General features: G+C 39.6%; 2 protein-coding genes and 1 long non-coding RNA gene across 5 annotated transcripts in view; 2 read left to right on the forward strand and 1 right to left on the reverse strand.

Annotated features, from left to right (window-relative positions):
• The first annotated feature begins 1,672 nt into the window (after window positions 1-1,672).
• Window positions 1,673-2,829, forward strand: LOC138053874 (uncharacterized). Its single transcript, XM_068900414.1, has one exon. It carries the CDS (start codon window positions 1,907-1,909, stop codon window positions 2,438-2,440), a length of 534 nt encoding a protein of 177 aa, XP_068756515.1. The 5' UTR covers window positions 1,673-1,906; the 3' UTR covers window positions 2,441-2,829.
• A 1,641-nt stretch (window positions 2,830-4,470) lies between these two features.
• LOC138046662 (arf-GAP with GTPase, ANK repeat and PH domain-containing protein 1-like) overlaps window positions 4,471-24,375 on the forward strand; it is a 41,616-nt gene continuing 21,711 nt past the window's right edge. The window contains exons 1-5 of one of the 2 annotated variants that reach the window (XM_068893272.1): window positions 4,471-4,603; window positions 10,464-10,528; window positions 10,645-10,815; window positions 14,312-14,456; window positions 18,991-19,128. In XM_068893272.1, coding sequence (XP_068749373.1) covers window positions 4,558-4,603; window positions 10,464-10,528; window positions 10,645-10,815; window positions 14,312-14,456; window positions 18,991-19,128 — 565 coding nt within the window. In that variant the 5' untranslated portion in view covers window positions 4,471-4,557. Of the gene's footprint in view, window positions 4,604-6,660; window positions 6,895-10,463; window positions 10,529-10,644; window positions 10,816-14,311; window positions 14,457-18,990; window positions 19,129-24,375 lie in introns of those variants that run through there. The other variant, XM_068893266.1, reaches the window with a different exon arrangement.
• LOC138046679 (uncharacterized) lies at window positions 10,472-24,261 on the reverse strand. 2 transcript variants are annotated; one of them, XR_011131738.1, is made up of 4 exons: window positions 24,152-24,261; window positions 12,435-12,515; window positions 12,052-12,121; window positions 10,472-10,580 (listed from the first exon to the last, which is right to left on the reverse strand). It is a non-coding gene; the product is annotated as an uncharacterized lncRNA (long non-coding RNA). The 2 variants fall into 2 exon arrangements; XR_011131739.1 differs by lacking the exon at window positions 24,152-24,261 and adding an exon at window positions 21,091-21,127.

Consider the following 24,375-nt stretch of genomic DNA (forward strand, 5'->3'; position numbering starts at 1 on the left):
TTGAATGCAGCTCTCGATGTAAGCGGTCAGATTTTATTGAGCTTGGCTTCAGACTGGTGACCATCATGAAAAATAGCCCTCCATTCATTGCGGGCGACGAAGTAGCCCATATCCGCATCTGGCCACTTTCATCAGCGGATGTATATTCCCAAACTTAGGGTTAGGATTAGGGTCCATAGTTAGTCCATACTTGGTGACTGAGAATCAAGTACAGAACTGAGAAGATATTATTATTATTATTATTATTATTATTATTATTATTATTATTATTATTATTATTATTATTATTATTATTATTATTCAATTCGATTCTCTCCAGTTGTTCCACTGGGTAATGTTTGTTGTGTCTCAGCAAATCCCCGTAGCTTAGAGACACAACAATTTCCTTACTGACAGGTGAGCAGTTCCAAGGATGGCCAATAATTGTACACTTCCAAGGAAGTCAGGTGCATCTAGCTTGCCAAACCAGGTCTTTGCACCTTTTGATATGTTTCCAATCGTATTATTGGGACTTTCGAGGCTCCTTGAATCCTTCTGATTTAAAATGCTAGTTCCTGGTACTTTTCAACCTTCTCCTCTTCAGTTCTGGTGATGGTCTGGTCCGCTGGCACAGCTATGTCAATAAGTGTCCATTTCTGTGTGTCTTTATGCACTAGAGTAATATCTGGCCGATTATGTTTCAGCACTTTGTCTGTGTAGATAGTCATGTCCCAGGTAATCCTCACTTCTCCATTTTCTGCGGTTGGCAAGGGTTGATGGTCATACCACTTGTCATTACACTCTATCCCATACTTCCTGCACATCTCCCAGTGTACCCGCAGGGCCACCTTGTCGTGGCGCTTCCTATAATCTCTCTGAGCAAGCTTCTTGCATCCACTGACAATGTGTCGTACTGTTTCAGTGGCATCTCCACATGTACACAACCTACACAGTGGTGTCTCTGAGGTCTTATCTATTTGCTGTACTACATACATTGTACATATGCTGTACAACTACTACATAGTTGTGTAACTTTAACCCAAGACAAACTCGAAAAACTGTTAGGCCGAGCAGTATCAAAAACCCCAATTGCAATCCATTCTAATCTTCTACAATTTTGCCCATTTCTACTTCCTTTTGTGTGTGCTGTTTTATTGAAACCTTCTTTTATTGTTTTAAGTAGCTATTTTTGCGTTTCGGTTGGTTTAATTTGGTTCCCACTTCCCAGTTGCTGAATGTGTGACATGGCTCCTATAAACACCGATTTCAGAACCGGGTTACTTAAATAGGTGACCGCCGGTGTTGAGTACTTCCGTTATATACTTATCATGGAATTTGTGCTTTTTACTCCAACGGATATCGCAGGTGTAATATGGAGTGGCAAAAGACACGGGTTCAAGTCTACACTTTCCTGAATATCTCGTTGTTTTCATCTTTGAACTTATGTTTAAGTACGAAATCAGTTAACTTTCATGTAATTTCACCGTAAAGGAAAAGTTGGTTTCGGCAGATGTTATTTATGGTGTTATCCTTTTTCAAAAGCCACCCAAAATCGAGATTCTCTCTATATGGGGCTTTTACGCAACGTCATGGCTTCCGCGTTTGTGGACAAAAACAAGGGATTTCTCATTAGTCTTTTTTTAGCTTACTAGTATTTGTATATTGCAACACTCTGCAACCCATCCCAAGAGGCTATTCGCAAACCACCTACATCCCTGAAACCTCGGCGAAAAAAGAAGTGTTAAGTTCTAAAACGATAACCAATCTGAAAACCGATAAACAGGTTTATTTTGAAATTACACCCTTGATTGGCTTTTAAACAATGTTATGAGTATTTATGGTTTGTGTATCCTGCTGACATCGTTTCCGTGTTTTATATGTAAAGTACTTGAAATAACTTACTGTTAATTAGATTGTCGCGAACAAAATGGCATTCTATTCGGGCAAAATGTTTCCTCGGCGTAATCCACCGCCTTCGGATCATAGGTTGCTTATGGAACCGTGGTTCAAGCATCGTTATTTGGTTTACTTTCAACGAATTCAACAAGGCGGTGCTCCTATGGGTACGTTATGCTCTTGTACGCTCGGAATTCAACCGAATGTTTACGATCAGCTACCCTCGACGCAACAAGCCCAAGTGGCCGAAATATTTCGCGCTGCTGAACACGCTTGGGCAGAAGAAGGTCCCCTTGGTGGTTTCGTCGCAGATCAACATGGAGGAGGAGGAAGACCCGTTTTTCCGGTTTTCTTGTCCGAAATACCACACCAAGGTGACCGCCTTATCAAGCCATTTGCGTGGTCTTGTACGCGAGGCACATTTTGCTTGGCTACTGGCGGAGTTAGACGTTTGATTGCAAGACCTTATGCGACTGCTCAGTTTTACTCTGGACATACACCAGACACTGGATTAGAAATGTGGCCTCTATTTTTGGTCTTTGCAGATATTGCTGTTGCACATTAAACATATTTGAATTGTGCCGAACTGAAGGCATTTGGCCGCAGTTGTTCAAACGATGGATGGCGCTATCCGCCGGATAAATCACTATCCAGTGGATAAGTAATAGCGAAAACAATGGCACTATCCAGTGGACTGTGATTTATCGGGTGGATAGCGTTATCCACCTTTTGAACAACTGGGGCCTGGTCACAAACATGTCACTCTTGTGTATTTTTGTGTTGCACGGTTCTTGATTCGTACTAAGACTGAAGTACAGCTGATGTAATGACGAAATAACTTATTTATTTGACTTGATTTGCGTTAAATGTAACTTTCAGTTTACAGAGTCCCCAATTAGTGCTCCAGCGCTAGAACGACTAGACACTTAAATAAAGTTCCTTTCCTTTCCTTTATGCATTTGTTCCTGATACAATGTTCAAAACCCGTTCCGAACTCTAGCTAACTGAATTTTATTCTAGTATACTCCCCAACTCATCTTCTCGGCTTCACTTGCCTTGAAATAGCCAACTGGTTTACCTCCTACCAGTTGGGATGATGTGAAATCATTCTTCTGTACTGTTCGTTTCGTTTGCCCTGAAAAGCCCTTGTAATTAGAAGTGATAAATTAAATATGTATGCGTGCTAACTTAGATATAGAAAATGAATTAGCATAACAGTTGAACTGGAACGGAGTTTAAGACGATACAGGCAAATGGCTATCTTTGTATAACGAACTTGTTTCTAGAAGTCGGCTTTCTACACACAAGCTGACCTTAAGAGTTAAAAGAATTTATTAAGCTAATCTGACTCGTCAATTTTAGGCCTTTAAAAAACTGACTAACCAACTCAGTGGCATGTGCGTGCGCCAATGAACCAAAACATTCTTTGTGATTTTCGACTTTTTAAACAAACATTGTCTGGTAAATCGTGCTCAAATTTGTAGTGACAGCTAGTATTCGATTCTTGAAGGATCGGTTACAAACAACAACCGAGCATTTGCTTATCTGGTAAGAGATCCCTTGAAATTTCTGTTTGCTGTTAACATTCTGGGTCATTCACCCCTCAAATAGCCCCCATTGACGGGTAATCGTCTGACGTTGGACAGCCGGAGTAAAATTTATCATGAAGCTTCACTCTCAGGACGAAAAAGGTTATTAGCCCAGTTGGATCGGCCTATATCAGTCTTTGTCAGCCCTAAAACGCACGAATTACCCATGTGCCAGCAGCCTTGGCTCGTACAGTATTACATAACAGTAATTACGACCTCGGCGCGCGGTAATTCTAAACAAAGAGCTGACGTACCTTCTCTCGCTGATTAGTTAGTCGAGCGCGTGAAGAAAGAAGACAGGCACGCGCAAGAGGGGCTGCCGTAGTCAAGGGGACGGCTACCGCAACTACAACGCCGCAAGACAAGAATATCATTGGTTAAAAAAGGATGAATTTCCGTGAGATTTTTTTGCCGTAAGCAACAACATGAACTCACCAAAAATTCTACGTTTTGATAGCAACGTGAGCATGTAACAAAGAACCATTCCTTTTCTGTTTTAAAACCGTTCGTACCCATCCACTTTTACACGATAGTTCGCCCGTATTGTACAAGATGAACAAGACGGAATAATCGGGAAATACTTGTGATAGCTTTAAGTTATATTTTGAAATGATGTTTGGGTTGCCGTTTCTGATCAGGTCCAGGGAATTACTTTATATTTTACTTGTCTTTCATTGTACAACTCTGAAGGAAAAAATGACTTGTCTTGTTTTGTTTGTTTCATTCGAAAAAAACGTTGCTTATTCCTACAGTTTTCATTTCGCAGGCTGTATTTTGGTAAACTATAAACTGTTTATATATTCCAATTCAAACCACAAACTTCTCAAGCACGCAATGGCCATATGGGCCATTATAAGGCTTGTTATTCGCAGTTAATTGAAAGGGCCTATATAACAGCCTGCAGCAATGTTTCTATTGCTCCAAGATCAATTCTCAAATTCTCACTTGTGGCTGCTGAGTATTTTTGCAGTATATTGTTTTGAGAATTCAGTGACATTTCCATAATCTCATGACGTTTTTGAACTGCATAGATATCGCTATAAAGTGATATTTCATTCTCTTCAGTGGCGCTTTTTTATTCTAACTATGAAGAATGAACTCTTTGCTGACTAACCTTCACCAAATGCCATGGATCGCAGGTATGATAGATTTTAACATCTAACAAATCTTCATTTGAACTTCTTTTGTTATCGTGTTGGTACAGAACCGCCTGAACTTTGTATGTAGGAATTGTTAACAGCAAATGAATCGATAGACTGTGAAAATGATTGTGCCGGGAGACAATTCACCAAAGGCGAGTCGTTCCGTCGCAACATTGTATTAATCGTTATTGTTTTGTTTTGTATATGCTTACGTTACGTTTTAACCACGCTCAAACTAAATCAAGTCCTTAATGGAACAGTGGAATCTCAATTGTTCTGTGATTGTAAACTTTAAAGAGACTACCGTTATCAAGCTATCATTCACAAGAGCCGTCTTTGAAATTGCTTCTATAGTACGCATTCCTTGCATTGGTAAAAATATACCAGGCTCAATATTTCTTATCCATACCTGAGTGATTACTTACATCGCCTTTATATTGTGTCAAATCAATTTAACGGAAATACTTACTAAAATACCTCTTAAACCGACAGCCTGTCTCAGTGGCGGCCTGGGTTTGCATACAAATATATATGTCCAGGAATGCCCGTAATTGGATGCACACGAATTTTAATATTACGTGTCACGAAGTTTCCCCTTATGTCATCAGACTTCACATGCAAAGTGTCGCCCAATGCAAACTCTGCTCCTCGAGTAAGGATAAACAGCCGTATTTACCCTAAAATTATAAATAACACTAACCTTTACCCTTACCTTGTTGTTGGAAATAATGAGCAAAGGTTTAGACTTAATATAAAGGGACCCTAACAATGAGAGGATTTATGTCCATTATTGAATCGTTTGGAGCACCCATTGTAGCTTGCTCTGTCGACGGCGCGATGTTTCCTTAGAAACGAAACTTAGCTTCACAGTTTCTTTCTTCACCCTGGGTTATAAATCACGGTGTCGGCGCTGGACACGGGCAGAGAAAAAGCAAATGTTCTCAAGTTCCAGGTTTAATAGGGTGTCACTGCTTCCTTTGCGTTGCAGTTACTATTCGATTGAACAATATCAAATATAGAAAAAGTTCCATTTTCAGAGCAAATCCACAGGGACTGCGGAACGTATTGTTCCCTTGTCTGCTTTAAAAATTTGCTTGTGTTCCCTTGTTTCCGAAATTATTTCGAAACTTGTTCGCAGCTTTTTTATCCCTAAAATGGTTATTATTTTGTCTTTGTTCCCTTGTTTCCCGAAACCTCTGGGAAGGCCTCTTAGACTCAGTCGAATGACTATTCAGTGCTCTCTTTCAAAACAGCGTTACCGTTCTAACCGTGTACAGAACAGCTCACCTCAGAGAGGTTTTTTCCGTAATTCGTGGATTAGCTTTTCTTGGTAAGGTAAAGGTAAAGTCTGCTACGAGCCTAGAAGGCCCATCAGGCCAGCGCTTATCTCCGGTTACTGTAGCGTGAAGCGACTAGGAGTATTTCTACGCCCCCTGGATGGGATGCTAGTCCATCGCAGGGTTACCCCCAGCATTAAATTCACCGGACCGTGAGAGTAAAGTGTCTTGTTCTTGAATTTGGTCAATTGCTTGATGTTTCAGTCCCATCGACATAGTATAGAGAAAACCGCCACTAATCGTCTTATCACGCAAGACTGGTATCAGTAGTTTAGACATCCGGTTTCCGGTCCCTATTCGAATTATGGATTTTCAGGTTATCATTGCATTTAAACGTCACCTCAAAATTGTAAGGTTTTGGATAATAAATCAGCCTTGTGAAAAATTGTTTCTACTTTAAAGAACTCATTCATGGGAGCAAGCCGTCGAAACGAAAAATTATGACCGAATCAGTTTCCATGCGATATCGAAACTGAAACCGCTTAGCCTCATAGAATGCTTTCTTTGGTTTTCTTTGCCATGTGTTTCCTTTGAAAGAAGAGCAATAAATCCACAAAATTTACAGGTCATTTTGTTTCGCAGGCTTAAGCAAAATGAGATTAAAACAGTTCATTTGCTGTGTATTGTAAACAATAGCTAGAAAATGACACCAGGGTGCCAGTGCGTGCCTCGTTCCTGCGATCGTGTGTGACACTGGTGACAAATTTATCATAACAGCTGAGCCACCATTTCAATGATAAACCAGCTTCAAGTTAGATAGTCTCGTTCCCTAAGTACTTATGAGAATAAAAATGCCGGTTTCCAATTCTCTGGAGGCCATCGCTATGCGACAGGAGGCTAAACGATTCGAGTCACTGTGTCCGAACATTCAATCTTTGTACGACCTTCTAGAAGAGATCGACAATGTTCCACTCAAGCGGAAAATGAGAGAGCTTGTCAACCGCATAGAAGGTAGGCATACGTCAGCTCATATATAGAATTTTTTTGTGCAAGTTGAAAAGTTTCATGCGAGTGAATGCACAGGAACAACAGCTTGAAATCACGGCTATTTGCATGCGGCAAGAGAATCGGCGTTTTCTTACCGAGCGTGTAAATGAAGGAAACCAGATGACGGATCGTTCTGGCATATAAACACAACGAGGTTGCAGTACTTGACTTTCCCAGTCTTGTGCGTTGGTAAACAAAGCCGACCTTACAAAATTCCCAATTTCTAAGTTTTGTCGATCGACGTTTTCATCTGCCTCTGAATCTAATCGTATATGTCCTTAAATTAATTTGAACAAGCAACGGACCTAATGCAAAATTTATATTTAGCCAATACAACAACGAGGATTTCATGATTCGCTTTTGTTGAAGAAATTTGAAAAAAAAATCAAACCCTGCTGTTTTGGCATAAAGGCGATCTTGGAAAATGGATCCAGTATTTCAGATCGTCTCTTTTTCTTCTTTAAATCGCTTTTTAGGTTATCTAAATCGGCGAAAAAAATCCGATGAAATTATAATTCGTCGGAGAATGTCTTGTGTTTGAAACACGCCATGACAAAACACGTACATGTGGGCCAAAATCTTTGATAATTATTACTGACGTAAATTTTGATTTTAATATCTGGGCTTTATTTGTCGATCGCTGATTTTATGCCGTCTTGTAAAATTAAATATATGAGACTTCATCGAAGTGAAAAAACGGCAGACTCTTCTTATGTTGTGTGTGTGTAAATATTGTACACAGTCATGAAAAGAAAGTGTTTGCATTTCCTGATGAATTTATTTGGGCGAAAACGGAGTTAACGCCAACAAGCGTGATATTTGATTCAAGGACTAGCGGGAAGATATAATGGAAATAGTTTTCTTTTGTTCTGTAAATTTCAGGAACGGAATCAATTTCATGCCTCTTTCAGCAGGTCAATTTCATCGCAACAAGATGCCACTTAAATTCGACGTGCAATATATTATTTTTTTTGTACGCGCTTGAAATTGTTTACCAAAATCATAGCATATTTGCATTTCATGTGCTAGACATTAAAATTAAAGTGTTCCTTCATACAGTTTTCAGGGTTAACATAACATCCCCAATATAAAATCGCAAAGGAGTACACTGGTGGAGGGGATTGCCGACGCCTAAAATACGAAAACTGTTGATACATATTGTGATATTTCAATACTTTTCCGCTGAAACGATGTTCACGTAAAATTTTGTTTCCCTTGAGTAATTTGTACGTTAAGTTGTATGTTTTCTACTAATACTGCTGTTAATTATTCAATTTTATACCTGTGTTATGTTGCAGTTATTATGGGTTAGGGTTAGTTACTAGTTAATGTTTTGCGCTTTATTTTTGTTGAGATATTACTTTTCCTTGTACTATTAAGCATCCTTTTGTCTGATTAAAAAAAAAAAGATTAATAGACAGTCATTTCTTATATAATTATTTGACTTTTTAATATATAAAATTTGGCAAACCATTAGAATCAATCAACAAAGCTGCTATAATTGAACTGTTTTCCTAGGTCTATTATAAGATTGAAGTGAAGATAAAAATATAACTCTTTCCATGGAATGGTATTGAAAAAACATCTTGCAACAGAGACAACACAATCTGGTGACTGGAGGGAAACTCAGGAATCCAAAAATATTTTGGTTACTAGCATTCATAATTGTTTTCTGATCTCTTTGAATACTAGCTTGGTTACCAGAATGAATTTTCCCTTCTTTTGAAATGGAAAGTTTGATCAGATAGGTAATTAAAATTAAAAAGCTGTCATTGGCAGTCCATGGAACGAAATATCTTTGCAGGGCCTTCATAGGTCTAAAATAAGTACCCTTGCAAATTAAGTTTTAAGTTGCAGAATTGTATGGTCTCAAGTTGGCCTGATCAACTGTACAGCCTCTTGTAGCTTATACAGTACATGTAATATTATTAAATTCTCAACCTCGGATAATGCAATTCTCGTGCTCTGATTGGTTCACTCAATCTCGGTTATCAGCTCATATATACCTTAGTTTGACCTTATATGGTAAATGATTGCGCTTAGCGTTGCTAAACTAAAAACGTTTACGCCAGAAAGCAAAATTTCTTTCGGTATAAAGCAAAAGAAAAATGTTTTTGTGGAAAGTTTGGATCACTTTCGAAGCTTAGAGATACATGAAAAGGTAAGAAATGTTTTTGTGATGAGCCTGCATCTGTCTGACCACGAGGTATTACACAACATCGCATCTTCATCCACTTTTTTCGATTTCGCTAGGATTTTCTCGCTTTTTTTGCTCGTATTTCGTACTTCTAAACTTTTGGAGTTAAAGGAATTTAACAAAACAATTATTCCATTCACGCTTGTTGGATATGAGAGTAGTTATAGCCAACTCGGCGCTACACGCCTCGTTGGCTATTTACCATCTCATATCCAACGCGCGCTCATGGAATAATTGTTAAATATTTGTAAAAATAATTATTTTTTATCAAAGGTATGACCAATTACACCCTGCCAGGAGGGCCTTTCTTATCTTGATGAGAAAGGAAGGACTCTGTAGAAATCGCGTAGATTCTTTATTGAGTCTGCGTAGGCCATTGCTTGGAAACAGTTTCAAACCCAGGCCAAGTCTTGATCGCAATTGCAGATGCCATATTGATTTTTGTACTGAAGGTTTGATTTTGACCTCGCCTTGTCAAGAATATGATGTGCATGCTGCCTAAACCTGTTTGACCAGAGTGACAAGCCCAGAAACTTGGACTGCAGTGACTTGAAAGACTTGACATGATTTCTGCAGAGCCGCTCTCGCTCGCCCTCCAGTGAGTTTTGGAGAGGTTCTGCTTGCAGGGTGGACGAATTAGTGGTCACATGTACTCCTTTGTAATCCCCAGTGAAAATCAAGTGGGGTTAATGGGTCATTATACAGTACATTTTACTTCACAAACATGCGCAAACTCCTTCTCAGCTAATCAGTATTGGACATTACTAAACCATGAAACAGCGACACACTGAAACACCAAAAAACTATGTAATTTGACCCCACCATACACTGAATACCAAAAAAAATTAAGATTAAATAGGCCTAATTAGGCCAAAAACGTTATTGTTCCTAATTAATTGAGATTAAGGTTAGGGCTCAGATTAAGATGGAGATTAGGAGCAATAACAGTTAGGCCTAAAATGATATTAAATTTCAAATCCAACCTTTGTCAGTTAGTATTCAATGTATGGTGGGGTCATACATAGTGTTTTGGTGTTTCGTTTCACTGTTTCGTGGTTTAGTAATGCCCAACAACTGTTAGGTTCCTCTGTAGCTTTTATGCTGGGCTTATTAATTAAAAAGTTATAAAAAATTCAATGGGATTGTTAATTATTACAAGAAAGGTCCAATCATTAAAGCATAAACCATATTTGATTATACCGAAGTAGGTAGCCAGCTAATTTAAACGCCATTTTCAAACTTTAAAAAATCTTGGTTATTCTCATTGCAACAACTGGCTCAGACACCTTAGGCTTCCTTTTATTTGCAACTTTTTTTTTTTTTTTATCTCCGACAGAATCATTTCTGAATAGCCCAGAGTTCACTACCTTGAGAGTGGACAGCAACTGCGAGTTGAGGCTTGTAAGTCCCACATGCTTTTCTACATATCAATGTTTGTACCTGCCATGGAATCCTATACATATTATGGATATAATAACAGAAATTCGTCATAATAATATAATAATTTTTTGTCTCAGGGCATTTTGGGCAGCTCCATATCTGGCAAGTCTGACCTACTACATAGGTATCTAACCGGTGAATATGCAAAGGTGGATTCATTTACAGGCCGACACAAGAAGGAAGTCTGTTATGATGGACAGAGTCATCTTTTATTGATCAGGAACGAGACTGGCCCCCCTGATTTGCAAGTAAGGCTGTAGTGTTGTGGGAGGGGGGAGATTGTGTAAATTAGCTACAATCTAGGTCAAAAGACTTCGGGACAGTTGTCAAATTTTGGGCCAAGTGTGGAGAATTTACTGTACATGCTTCCATCGTTATACGAGCAACGCGTGTTCTTCATTCGCTGGCTCTTTTTTGCCCCTCTTTTTCCCCAGACAATGTTGAAACATGCGAGTGATCGATAAACGGATCTTGATTTCGGAAACCGTAAAAAAATCAACATTGTAATGGGGGGAGGGGGAAATGCGGGAATTGCCCCATCAGTTTTGACCAGGATTGTCTGAGAAAAGAATTTCTTGATAATAATATGATTGGTCTCAAGGCTGGCTAGGTTTATTGAATCTCATTAGAGAATTATCTCACATAGTAAAACAATATAATTGCACCGGCGTAGAGGTAGTGTGAGGAAGGATTGTGAAAACGGTTGGTTGCATTACAGTGAGCAGTCAACAGTTCTCGGCCACATTTCTCGGCTATTTAAAGTAAGATATTTAGGTGTAGAAATTACTTTTTAAAGAAGACTGTACAAAAAACATAATTCTTTCTTTTCTATTCATACAAGCTCCTTTTGGCTTTAAATGCTCACTGGTTATGTATTTTTCAACATTTCTCACCCTACAAACAGCAAAATATCAAATTATATGTTAGCTTATTAAATTACAATAGCCAAGAAATGTTGAAAAATGCATTAAGTGTCTTTTTGTTCAGAAACGAACGCCAATAAGTGAAGATAACTCAACACACCATATATTCTGGTAGCTGCATCAAAAGCACAACCAGAAAATGTGTTTTTAGGCGTGAGAACTGTGAGTGAGAATTGTCGCTGTTGTCAACAATGGCTTGGGTCACGCAACAGACAATTTGTTTTTGTAATGACACTGATTTAATTATCTCTGATTCAGCAAGATGACGCGCAGCAAATTCTGTCGAAGCAAAATCTACAGAGACATGAATGTGGCTCTTTCCCTTGTACTATTTTATTGTCTAGACATGATTTGTTGTCTTTCAACTTGGGGGAGTCAAGTTCTGCTTAGCAAAGTCAAATGATTCTGCAGCTCAAAAAGCGGCCGCTAACTGCGCAGAGTCTGGGAACGAGTCTCCTGAAAATATTCGTCGCTAGTTTTAGCTTCCATAAAACAGACGTTACTGAAATAAAACAGTTTTTGATGCAATGTGACAAATTGTTCACTATTTTGAGGACATACTTCTATATGATACGGTTTCCAGTTTCCACGTTTCATCAACAGAGTCTACACATGATCCTGGGAACCACTTCTGCAAAAAAAATGGACCACTTTTAGAATGTTAATCACCATGTTTTCATAAATATATAAAGATCATTTTATGTTAATTTCGTGAGGTACAACCCTTCAGGGCTTGGTTGTTCAAAAGCCGATTAACGCTAATCCCAGATTGAAAATTAACCAAGGAGTTTATTTCTCTGGTCTCAAATGCCGTTCAACGCAGATATTCGGAAAAATTTTACTTTGGAAGAAGTCAATCTTGAAAAACAAAAAGAAGCATAATAAAGTTTCACTAAATAGTTGAAAACATGAAACAAAAGCCATTGATTGCTCGCCGTCCTCACCTGGCTTTCTCGCATAGCCGAGGCTTGGGGCGGACTCATCCAAAAGCTTGCAACAGGCTTGTCTTCTTTTTCACGTGCTCACTACTCGAAAATTCAAAAGAATATTTCGTTAAACAGATTCATTTGCTACGTAGTAATCCAGAAGAAAGTGAAAGTTTCATTGTATCAGTAGCAAAATAAGGCAGAAAAGTATTCACCTCTAAATTTTCGAATTGATCACAGGGTGACCTTGACCTTCGGGAACAGAGTGACCTCTGAACGAGATCAAAGTCAGAGCGAGGCTGCCTCAATTCTGAACAGAGTTAACTGAATAGAGTGTAATGTGAAGTGCTAGATTACACGGCCAACGTTTGTATAAACGTAACCTTTCTTTGCCTCAATTCTGGTTTCTCCCCCACCTCCCTTCTGAGGAGTGGCAGGTAGACGTCGGGGATATCCTATCCCTCGTTGCGGTTTAGGCCGGCTTGGTTGAGCTTGATGTGGATAGCCTCCGTGATCTTTCGGTGCGTATTCCTGGGTTCTTGGTCCAGAATCTGCTTATTGTCCATAGTCGGTCTCTTCGTGACTGCGTGTCCTGTTTGCATTTGGTGTTGACTGAGGGCAGATTTACAGCCCCCCCGGTCCAGGGACTTTTGATGGTCAGAAGTACTCTTCCCCAGTGATCTTTCAGTCTCTCTGGCATACACCTCCCCACATTCCGCACATCCGACTTTATAAATTACACCGCACTTTTCCATGTTATCTAGGGGGTCCTTAGGTTTGACCAAATTTACAGGTGAATACTTTTCTGCCTTATTTTGCTACTGATACTATGAAACTTTCACTTCCAAAAGAATATTTAACATGAACAAGGCCAAAAGGGTCAATTTGCAATCAAACAAAAGAATACTAAAGTGGCCGCCATTTTGGAATAAAGCCCCGGCTACACGTTTAAACATTGTTACAAAATATTTGTTGGATCAACAATTTTAGAACGTGCAGCATGCATGTTTGATTGATGACGTCTATTCAACATTTTTTGTTGGAAGAAAGTTTTGACTTCGATCAAACACTTTCTCCAACATACAACAAATGGACCAAAAGATTATTTTAGGCCATCCCAATAAAATGTTTCGTTCCCCACCGCCCGACCGACCCAGTAAAAAAAATAAAAATAAGAAATATTCCAGATTCACTAGCTAGTCAAAGAAGCAAGTACTTTAATTTACAAGCACACGATCTTGACAATTGATATGATGTGATGTCCTTGTCTTTATAAATTAACATCGATACGTTTTTTAAAGGCTGTTTAAACCATCTGATTATATCTTACAGATTAAACGTGAAATTTAATATGCAAAAGTAAACTGGAAGAATCATAACTAAGGAATAACCATAGTTAATCGAGGGACTGGTTATGAAACCTTAGAACTTTCAAAAGCGAGAACAATGTTGTTGCAATCGATGTTGAATTGACCGTGACCCTGCACAATCTTTTGCTTTCGCTTCGCACGGGTTCGCAAATTAGTTGCGGATAATTTAATCGAAGGATTTGATTGGTTATCTTCTCGAAAAAAGGTGTGTTTTGTGCAGGGTCAAGGCCAAAAATACGGACAAAAACATGAAACAAAGGAACTTGTCCAGTTTCATAACCATGGAATAACGAACGAAAAGACCACGTTTTCGAGTTAATTTTGTAACCAGGCTTTCTTACTTAGCAGCCCGGCCTTCTCTGGAATCCAGACTCCTTCAAGTGTTCATTCTTTTTTTTTTTTTTTGCCCGACCTACCGACCCACCATCGCAAGAGACAGGGGCGATGGGAAAAGAAACATTTTATTGGGATGGCCTAAGTGGAATGTGTCAAAAGTTAAAATTGCCTTCTTTTTTCCCCTTGCAGTTTACGCAGTGGGTGGATGCAGTCATATTTGTCTTTAGCTTGGACGACGAGTTGAGTTTCAGTGTGTTATCTGGTTACTATGCTAAAATGGCTCAATATAGGAAATATATCTCTGATGTGCCTGTGATTCTGGTCGGCATCAATGGTGAGTAACAGTTTGGAGCATTTACGGGCTGGGGCCGGAGATAGGCCAAACGTATAGCTTTGCTAGATAAGCTGATTACCGCTTTAGTGAGACGTTTATCTGGTTAAGGCCGATCTGAATCGGTTTAGCGATCCCCACTCAAGGACATTAAGATCTTTTTTTGTAAACCCAGATCATCGGCTTACCAAAAATGGCGTTTCCGCCCAAAAAGTGTACAAATGCGCTAAAGAGTTGACGAAATAGAAGATAATTGTGGTCGTGTTTGTATTTTTGCTGTGGTTAAGGCACAGGCGCCCCAAGCTGAAAATACGTGGTGTATGCGACAGTTTGTGTATATAGAGAATTGTATGGGAAAATCACCGATCGTAAAAAAATTGTGTAAATAACTATCTCATTTGAAATAAAGTTTTCCTACCTCAAATGTGTGACCAACTTGTCTCTTTTGGCGAGTTTCGAGCCATTCTGACGCCGTATATTGAAGTCATCCGGAAGGCCGTTGCTGAAATAATGGGAAGCCGGTAACTCCATCCATCGCTGGCCAGACCTCACTCCACAAATCGTTTTCTCCTCAACAGGAAAAGTCCCGAATCACAATAGAAACAACAGTTCCATAAAGCCCAATAAATTTCACTCCAAATACGTGTGTTTCGGCGGCCGAAAGACTCGTGAAGAACGAAAACTTTGCCTTAAAATTCACCTCTTCGGCTCTCCTCGGAGGCTTGTGACCGGGTAGTCAACAACGGAACCTCGGAAGATGGTTTCAGCCTCAACTCTGATGGGTCCATTTGAATTTGACCGCGCGCGGCCAACCCGACCGTTGTTGACTTGTGACTGGGCAGTCAACAACGGTCGTGTTGCCAGCGCGCGGTCAAATTCAAATGGTCCAATCAGAGTTGAGGCTGAAACCATCTTGCGAGTTTCCGTTGTTGACTACCCGGTCACAAGCCTCTGAGGAAAGCCGAAGAGGTGAATTTTAAGGCAAAGTTTTCGTTCGTCACGAGTCTTTCGGCCGCCGAAACACACGTATTTGGAGTGAAATTTATTGGGCTTTATGGAACTGTTGTTTCTATTGCGATTCGGGACTTTTCCTGTTGAGGAGAAAACGATTTGTGGAGTGAGGTCTGGCCAGCGATGGATGGAGTCACCGGCCTTCCCATTATTTCAGCAACGGCCTTCCGGATGACTTCACTAAACGGCGTCAGAATGGCTCGAAACTCGCCAAAAGAGACAAGTTGGTCACACATTTGAGGTAGGAAAACTTTATTTCAAATGATATATTTATTTAAACAATTTTTTTCCGATAGGTGATTTTCCCATACAATTCTCTATATACACAAACTGTCGCATACACCACGTATTTTCAGCTTGGGGCGCCTGTGGTTAAGGTGGAGGCTTTTCTTTGGAAGTAATACTCAAGGAAGGGTTTTGTCAGGAATCTCTTGTGCAAACCTCTTTTTCACCCCGACAGCATCAAAATTATCCTTGGGGTGACTTTCAGAAGAAAATCCTTTAAATTCTTATTCCGGAATAAGGTCAATCAAACGCACCCTTAACTTTACCTGAGTACCACGATGGAAAACTTGAAATAGAGTAAGTTCTGTTACAAACATCCGACGGGCTTGGTTTCTAAAGGAGATTGTGCTTCAGTTTCCAATTTTCAGCACGTGGGGGAAGGGATGGTCAATTTACCTATGTCAAATCCTTTGATACCAAATATCGTATATCACAAATAGCCAGTCGAAGGCAAAAGCAAACACAATTGTTATTTCCTTGCGTATATTTTGGAGCTCTACCAACGAAAACGCCACTTGAAAATGAAGTGACCTTCCAAAGCATTGGTTGAAAACGCTGTCGAAGTGAGAGAATAGGGAGTTTAAGCAAGCGCGTTTTTGAGACGCGGACGGCAACCGGAAGTGAGCTGTTTTCCCTTTTAACTTGTCTTCACACAACCACATTTATATCGCTAAGTATCTGTTCACTATTAGGTACCCGAAGTTTAAAAAGCTGGGAGAGACCGCTATCCTGGCGTGCGAAATATTCACTTCCGGTTGTTGTAACTATTGTATGCGAACGTCTTCCTCAAAAGTTTAAATTTTGTTATTCCAGGAGGGTTTTTTTTTTTTCGCAAAGGACGGGAAGGGAATATATTTGTAAATGTTGAATGAGTTTAAAAGCGTTAAAAACTTTGCTTCAACAACCACTCAGCATTCATTTTGTTTTCGCGAATCTTGAATGAAAGTTGAAGCCGACTGTTGGGTATGCGCCTGCGCACTAATCGGTCTCTCAGTGACGTATCCATGTCCGTATCCATAGTAACAACCGGAGCTGCAACCTGGGACTGAATACAAGGCCTCTCGTGAAGCTTTGTTGAATCAAATACCGTTTGCCCACCCCAGCAGTCAACATCGTTTAACATCGCTTTTCAACAAAATCGAACGGACGTTGAAGCAAATTAAATGTTGAAGCCCTTTGCCCGGGCCTTAAGAAACGACGACAGCGACGGCAACAACAACGCCACAAAACAATGATATTATTGGTTAAAAGAGCATAGATCATCGAGCTGCACTTGCACCAAGAATTTTAGCACGTATTTTTACGGTACTCTGCGCAACGACAACATGAAATCACCAAATTTGAGATTTCAACGCAACGCGAGCATTCAATAGAATATCTTTTAATCTCTATTTTCACTGTGCTGGAAACCGCTCTTACCAATTTATTTTGAGGATACTTCGCCCACATCGTAGGACTTGATCGAGATGGAATAATCGCGAAAGAGCAGTTATACTTTAAGGTGACGTTTTCGTAGACGTCGCTGTCGTAGATCTTTTAAATTTTTAACTAAAAGCTCCCTATTTAAGACCTACTACATCGACGACAACGAAAACGCCACCTTGCACCATCGCAAGTCTTTCGCAATTATTCTGTCTCCTTCGCGTTGTACAACGTATGCAAAGTATCCTAATAATGAATTCGGGGCGAGCGGTTTCAGAGGAGAAAGAATGAAAGGCTCACGTTCAGAGAAAATAATTAGGTGTAGTGAAAAGTTTACATTTGTATGCTTTACGTTGTCGTCAAGCTGACCTCAAATTTGGTGATTTCACGTTGTTCTTATGCAAAATGCGCGGTGCACGTGCAACACGATTATTTTTGCTCTCTTAACCAATGATATGATTTTTTGTGGCGTTGTCGTTACCGTAGCAGTCGTCGTTTCTTAAACTCTCTATTTTCCCGTGCTAAAGCCTGGTTTTCACCAGCGACGCAAGCACAAGACATTCGTGTCAAGTGGAAACGAAACATAAGGCAAGCACAAGCACACGACTTGCACGGAGACAAAGAGTTCACTAGTTCTATACAATACACAATACAATACAATATACATACTGAATTGACCGCTTTTCAGGGCCAATGAATCAACGAAACAACAGAACACAACAACTACAATTGTTAAGAATCCCAACTGGCCGGAGGCAAACCAGTTGGCTATTTACAAGTGCAGCTGGGAAGTTGAACCAGGGACTACCAGGATCAAAATTCAACGAGTGGCCAGAGCGGGTCTTGAACCCGGGTTCTCCGGATCTCAAGGCAAGCGCCCTAACCACTGGGCCACACTGCCTCCTCTATATTTTGTTATACAACGCGGCGCTGCAAGTGAAATCTGGAACGGATCTGTTGTGCTTGCGTCACGTCCCGTTTTCATACAACGCAAGCGTAAGCGCAAGCACAAGGAAAAGTAAAAAATAATTGATCCTTGTAATTATGCTTGCGGCAGGCCCGTTTTCACGTTGAAATAAGCGCTATCGTGCTTGCGTTAATGCTTGCCCTAGTGCTTACATGGCTAGAGAAAACCAGGCTTAAGCTCTGGTTAGTATTAGCATTCTGGCTCCAGTTGTTCGAAGGCTGCATGGCTCTATGCAGTGGATAAATCACTAACCACTGGATAACTCAATTGATTTTGTTAGTGTTTAGAGAGGTTTTCAATTGAGTATCGAAAGTAATTAGTGAATTGCTTTGGTTTTGCATTACTTCACTCAGTGATTGGTTCAAAGTTCTCGGGCCTCTTTTTCAACCAATCACAAGTGAAACCAATACAAAACCAATCATGGCTCGCGCGTGGACATTTTCCCGCGCTTTGTGACGGCTACGTGTAATTACTTCGAGTTTTGATTGGTTTGCTGGATTGTCTCCGTCCTTTTTGATTGGCCAAAGTAATTACTTTGGTTTTGGTTTTACGACACTCGATTGAAACTCGCTCTATCCGCTGGATAGTGATATATCCGGTGGATAACGTTATCCACCTTTTGAACAACCTCGGCCACGTGCTTCTCTGTGTCTGTTGTGATTGGTCAGCTCACGATGGTTTCGTTCCTGTTTTACCAATCCCGTTACGCGACACATTGCCCGCATCGTAAAGCGCAAATATGTAGTTTGAAGCAACATTTGATTTGACACTAACGTTTTGTTTTGTGACTTTTCATTTTTAACTGAAAATCATCTGCCGTTTTCCTATTTTTTTTTTTTTTTTGATAAACAGATGGTGCGTCAGATATCGAACAGTCAGGACTTGTAGCCACTCATCGAATAAAAAAACTTATAGCAGAACTTAAACAGTGTGTGTACATAGAAGCTTCAGCGCTGACGGGAAAGAATATCGATCGTGTCTTCAACACAGGTGTGGCATCTTTGATAGTTTTTGAGAAATATCATTGTGTTGGAGGAAGGCTGTGGCGCGTGCGTTCTTATGCGAACGACGAGCTTTGGACCACTTTTTCTGCATTCGGGCCGTGTGACATCTTTTCAGAGCTCTCCGTTCACGAAAGAACGCTGCTACAGACACGTTGTAAGGAAGTGGCGAGCTTCCGTATTCACCTCCACCATTTCTTTGTAAATAGTCAACCCCTAGCCTTCTTTTAAATGGGCTGATTAATTATTTGTACACACTGCCGCACGAACTGAGAATTTTAAATACATCAGAGTAAAAGTATGGGTTCTAAATCAAGCTAATTGCTTAAAGTAGCTATAAATCCCACAGGTTCCTTTTTCCTTCAGAGTACTGAGGTAAAATAAATAAAAGAAATAAATATCTGACCTGCTAATCGCCCTTTCTCGTAGTCGGAAACTGAATTGCTAAGGGCGCAGCTCAGCGAGGTCGGACCGAAGGAGCTCGTGCTGCCGGCTAGGCTCTCGGCTCCTGAACACGACCCATGTATGACCTCGGAGCACAGCACCACAGCCTGATGGAACAGGCTGGGAGTCGATTTTGAGGAGGGAGGAAAACCGGAGTACCCGGAGGAAAAAAAAAATTAGAACTAGGTATGTTTAAGCAAATTGTTTCGGGTTAATGCGTGCTCTTTTCCTGAAATTGTAGGCCACGCCTTTCAAAGTTGTCAAAATAGGCATCTCGGTTGAAGCCCGACTGTGACGTCACATTTGGGAGGAAGGTTTTCTGGGAGGAAATGTTATCGTTGAATTTTTTTGCCATAGAGGTAAAAAAGAGCTTAAAACGCTTCAAAACGCCGAGAGGTTTTGGTAACTTTGACAGCTCGTTGATCCTTCCCGAAGAGACGTTCGTAGCAAAGCACCTAGCCCTTGTGTTCATCCTCTTCTTGTGTGGGATTTTAAATGGAATGAAAAGCTAAAAAAGTATTCGAACAATAATCTACCGGGAGGTAAAATATAAGGAGTGAAAGGAGAAGGACTGTTGGCATTGACTTTCACCCAGACGATATAGGGAAGACATCTGTTTACAAACTTTGCTTTTCTTATTCAAATAATGTGCCAACCACAGGTTGGACACTTAATGACAATAGGTGACGTCAACAACATTTCGCTATAAAGTGTGGTAATTCTTTAGAAAGCCTTAGACTTCAGACTTAAGAAGACTACTTTAGAAGACTGAGATTGTTTTTGGATTATGGACGCTGGCCAAATTGCCTGATGTGTTACTTCCCCAAGGAAGTGTGGTACTTGGAGCTGTCAAGGGGCTAACAACGTTGTTCAAATGTGGGCGGAAATGTAAACCGAATAAAAATGGTGTTGTCAGCTTTAAAGCTATCAGATTAATGCGACCCAAAGCATATGTCGAATGATCGGAATGAAAATTAGGGGTGCAGTCACGAATACGAGAAAAATCTTCAAAGAACTAAGGATAAATAGCAACAAAACTAGTATCAAAAGGGAAAACATTTTACTTTTCATTGCGCCAGGTAATTGGTGTTTTAAGTCAAAACCCCGACGAAGCAAATTTTTTGGAATCCTTACATATTTGTATAAAGTCGGCCGGAAAAGTATTGATCCCCGATGGATCCTCGAATTCTGTGATGACGCTTTAACTAAATGCTTACACGGTAATGCAATGAACATGCATGTGCAACAACTTCAAACGTTGTTGGCTGTAGAATCTTGGGCAGATACTGGCAGCGTTACCAACAATTTTAGTTGAGCATCTTAGATGTCGGGGCATGTATTTACGTTTCATGGTAGTATGAAGCAGCTTCAAAACTGAAAGGAAATATGATCCATGCTACTGTGCGCCTGTGGCACTTTTTTGTAAGAATAATTGTTTGAAAACTTTAAAGCTGGTGCTATATTGGACAAGATGTTAATAACTGAACTTTGCCTAGGACGTACTCACCTTGGTGGTGAGAGAGGCATAATTGTCAAATACTGTAGACACATGGCAACAGAGCGAACATGTATCAGGTTTCATTTTCTTGGGCAAACATCATTGAAAGATGTTTGTATTCCTAGAAACATGAAACTGAAATTTGTATAGGTCAGGGTAATATTTCGTTATGCTCGAATTCGCACTGGAACATTTCAAAGCATTTCATTAAAAAAATGGCAATAAAATCATTTCCCGTTTCAAGCTTACATTGTAAGTTAGACTCTTGCAGAGCGCGATTTTTCTTTTCCATACCAAGCCGCTTTTAAAGAAGAATACTGTAATAATGACAGAGAGAGCGATGGATGAAAACAGAGTTAGTGGATGAAAAGAATGCCAGAAACATTCGCCTTTAAACTTAAAAATGAAGTGTCTCGTCTCAAACGCCTGCGAAATACAGTGAGTTGCTGATGGCTTAAAATTTGAGATTGTTTTCCAGTTAGAAGTGATGCAATTTTACAAGCGGGAAATTGAAACGAACAATATAATTATGCTGTCAGTCTTGTGTTTTGTTGCGTCAGTTGTAGGAGCTCATAAACTTTTATTGTAGCCAAGAACAATAACGTGTTTGAACTCAGACCAGGAGAGATTAGAGATTAATTTACACCATTTTACATTTAGTTTACATTTTATTTATTTTACAGCCATATGTTTATTCTGGAGCATTTGGGCGCCAAACTTCCTTAAAGCAACGAGCTACCGTGGCCTAAATTCTTCGTTCTTGAGGGGTGTTCAACTTGGAAGTTTAAGATTCAGTTCACTTCGGCTCTATACAACCGGAAGTGTTTTCAAATGTGACCGGAAATAAAAGAACGACATTTCTGTTTTAAAAATATCTTACTTTAGATAAAACTTCTTTGTTGTGTTTGTTTTGTTTCGTTAAATGTAAGCCGTTTTTTGAAAGGTTATGTTGAAATATTTTAATCAAAAATTTGGAATTAATTGAATCTTGTCGAAGAAATCCAATTGTTGTCATTGTTGACCGCTGACCGAAAGGTTTTCTGAGATGTTAGTCTGGCACAAAAAATCTGCTTGTCGAGAGGACAGAGTGTCTGAAAGTTTAAGAGGGCTCATCAGGAAACGGGAAACGCTGAAAATATTTCAAAATTGTTTCTGCTTTTGCAAGGAGAAAGATTCGTATTGAATGTTTGCCCGCGGGGTTGAGGACTGCGGGTTTTGTGTGACAACTCCAGGAGAGAATTGACTGGAATAATTCTGAGGTGGTGCGATCTTTAGCCTATGTACATGTTTTGTTGACGAAGAAAGGGGGAAAAAGCAAAGTTGTTTGAATTACAAGCGAGATTTGGACGAAATCTCTTCACGGTTTTTGGTTCATCGATCGTTTTGTTTCGGCTCGAAAATTTCGATGATTCGCGAATCTGGCCGTTGTGGCGACGAAAGAAATTTGTAAATGGAAATTAATGCCTTGAAACTGTAAACATGATACGAAGGAGCTTTCAACTGTCGGGATCTTACGATGTCATCAAGGATGTAACAGATCTGGAAAGTATGTATCTACAGCTTTTTCTTATTTCTTAACTGAACGCAATACAGTTTTGGTATACATTCCATTTTTGTGCTTGTGCGTGTAGTTAATTAAACAATATTAAAGCTCACTCTTTTCCCATTGAATGACATCGCGGTAGAGTGCTTTTATTTTACGTGATATGTGAGCAGGGAAGTGATATGATAACATTATTTTTACCGTAGAATTAATTTAGAACACAATGGCGGTGAATTAATGCTACTCTGATATTTGCTGCAATTAATTGTTTACACTAGAGTGCGAATGAGAGCCGGGCATAATATTTGTTGCTTCTTAGACAATTCGGGTCCCTGCAATTTTTTTATTAAAGATAAATTCAGTGAACTAATTTTGATTCCGTTGTCGTGTTAAATCTGCTCCGATCAGCTCAATTTTAGGTAATTTTTTTACACTGTATCAAATAAAGCTTAGTTGTTTTCGAGCACGCTGGTATGTTCTTTGAAATCGACAGCACGCGCATTATCTTGAGATGTTGTTTTTGTTACTAACTGGAGACGAAGCCTCTTGACTCGACGTTCCAATTAGCAATGACTGTCAGAGTTTATAAAATCTTGCTATCAGTTTCTAAGTGGAAGAACTTCAGCGTCGATTTATGCCTTAACTTTGATCGACGTTGTTGTAATTGGCTAATCAATCGCTATAGTCGCGTAAATAATGTTGAAAACAAACTGTTAGCTCGGTCGTCGCATATTCTAAGAGGAGCTGTTTCCTTTGCTACAGGGTTGTTCCTGAAATACCGGTTTTAAAATCTTAACTGAAATCGATGTATATTTCAGACGAACGTGCGATCGTTTGGTTGAATTCCACTATATGTTGGTACAGTTTTGATCGAAATCTGCTTTTCTCCGGAAATGATGCTAATCACCAAATTGTGTTAAAATCGGGCCATGTCCTCAGATTTCGCCGGGTAATTTGTTACAGCTGTTAATTGATCGTACATTTTTGGCTTCCGTTTGTTTCAGCGAAAATTCGGCTTTCCGCCAGCCCCAATCAACTTTAAATGAAGGAAAATGTGTTGGCATGATATTCGTTTCCGCCGCGCTGGCGATCTGGTAATTTACGTATATCACGCACATTTTCTGAACGAACACGTGTTCATGAAATTTCTACATTTTTAGAACTGCATCGTGCAAAGTTAAACGGGAAGATTTGAATATTTTCAAATCAGAAAATATTATAGCTGAACAAACATCTCTTGGTTTTGGTGTGGGAATTTATATCAGTGTGCACATAATAGGCGATAGCAATTATTTATGTATTTTACAACTACTATAATTATTGTATTTTGAGAGACTCTTCTGGAGATCTCTAAAACCTTCCGATCTCAGTGGAAATTTACAAGGTTTAAATTTCTAATGAAGTCGGGAAGCTTAATATTGACGGCCTGGAGTCGAAGGCTGTAAAAGTTTTTTAACTTTCTGTGTAGAAGTGCAAGAATTTTTAACATATTTCTTTCAAGTGGGATTTTTATGAGAATCAACTTACCAAATTGAGATCCTTCACCATTTTCCTAACTTTTGCCCAAGACTGTTTACATTATGTTATGGAAGAGATTTTTTGGTAGTTTAGTGTTCTTGGAGACAAGTCAAGGTGGATGTACCAGTAACTGAAATAACTTAGTATTAAGCTTTGAATTCCATCACAACTTAATTAATGTTATTGTTGATACAAAATATCAAGCAAATACAATAATACAGGTCAGGGTCATT

This window comes from Montipora capricornis, chromosome 1 (genome assembly GCF_036669925.1).
Source record: "Montipora capricornis isolate CH-2021 chromosome 1, ASM3666992v2, whole genome shotgun sequence".
NCBI classification, from domain to species: Eukaryota; Metazoa; Cnidaria; class Anthozoa; order Scleractinia; family Acroporidae; genus Montipora; species Montipora capricornis.

Excerpts from the sequence above, each read along its gene's own strand:
- LOC138053874 (XM_068900414.1), top strand. The coding sequence starts at position 1,907 with ATGGCATTCTATTCGGGCAAAATGTTTCCTCGGCGTAATCCACCGCCT.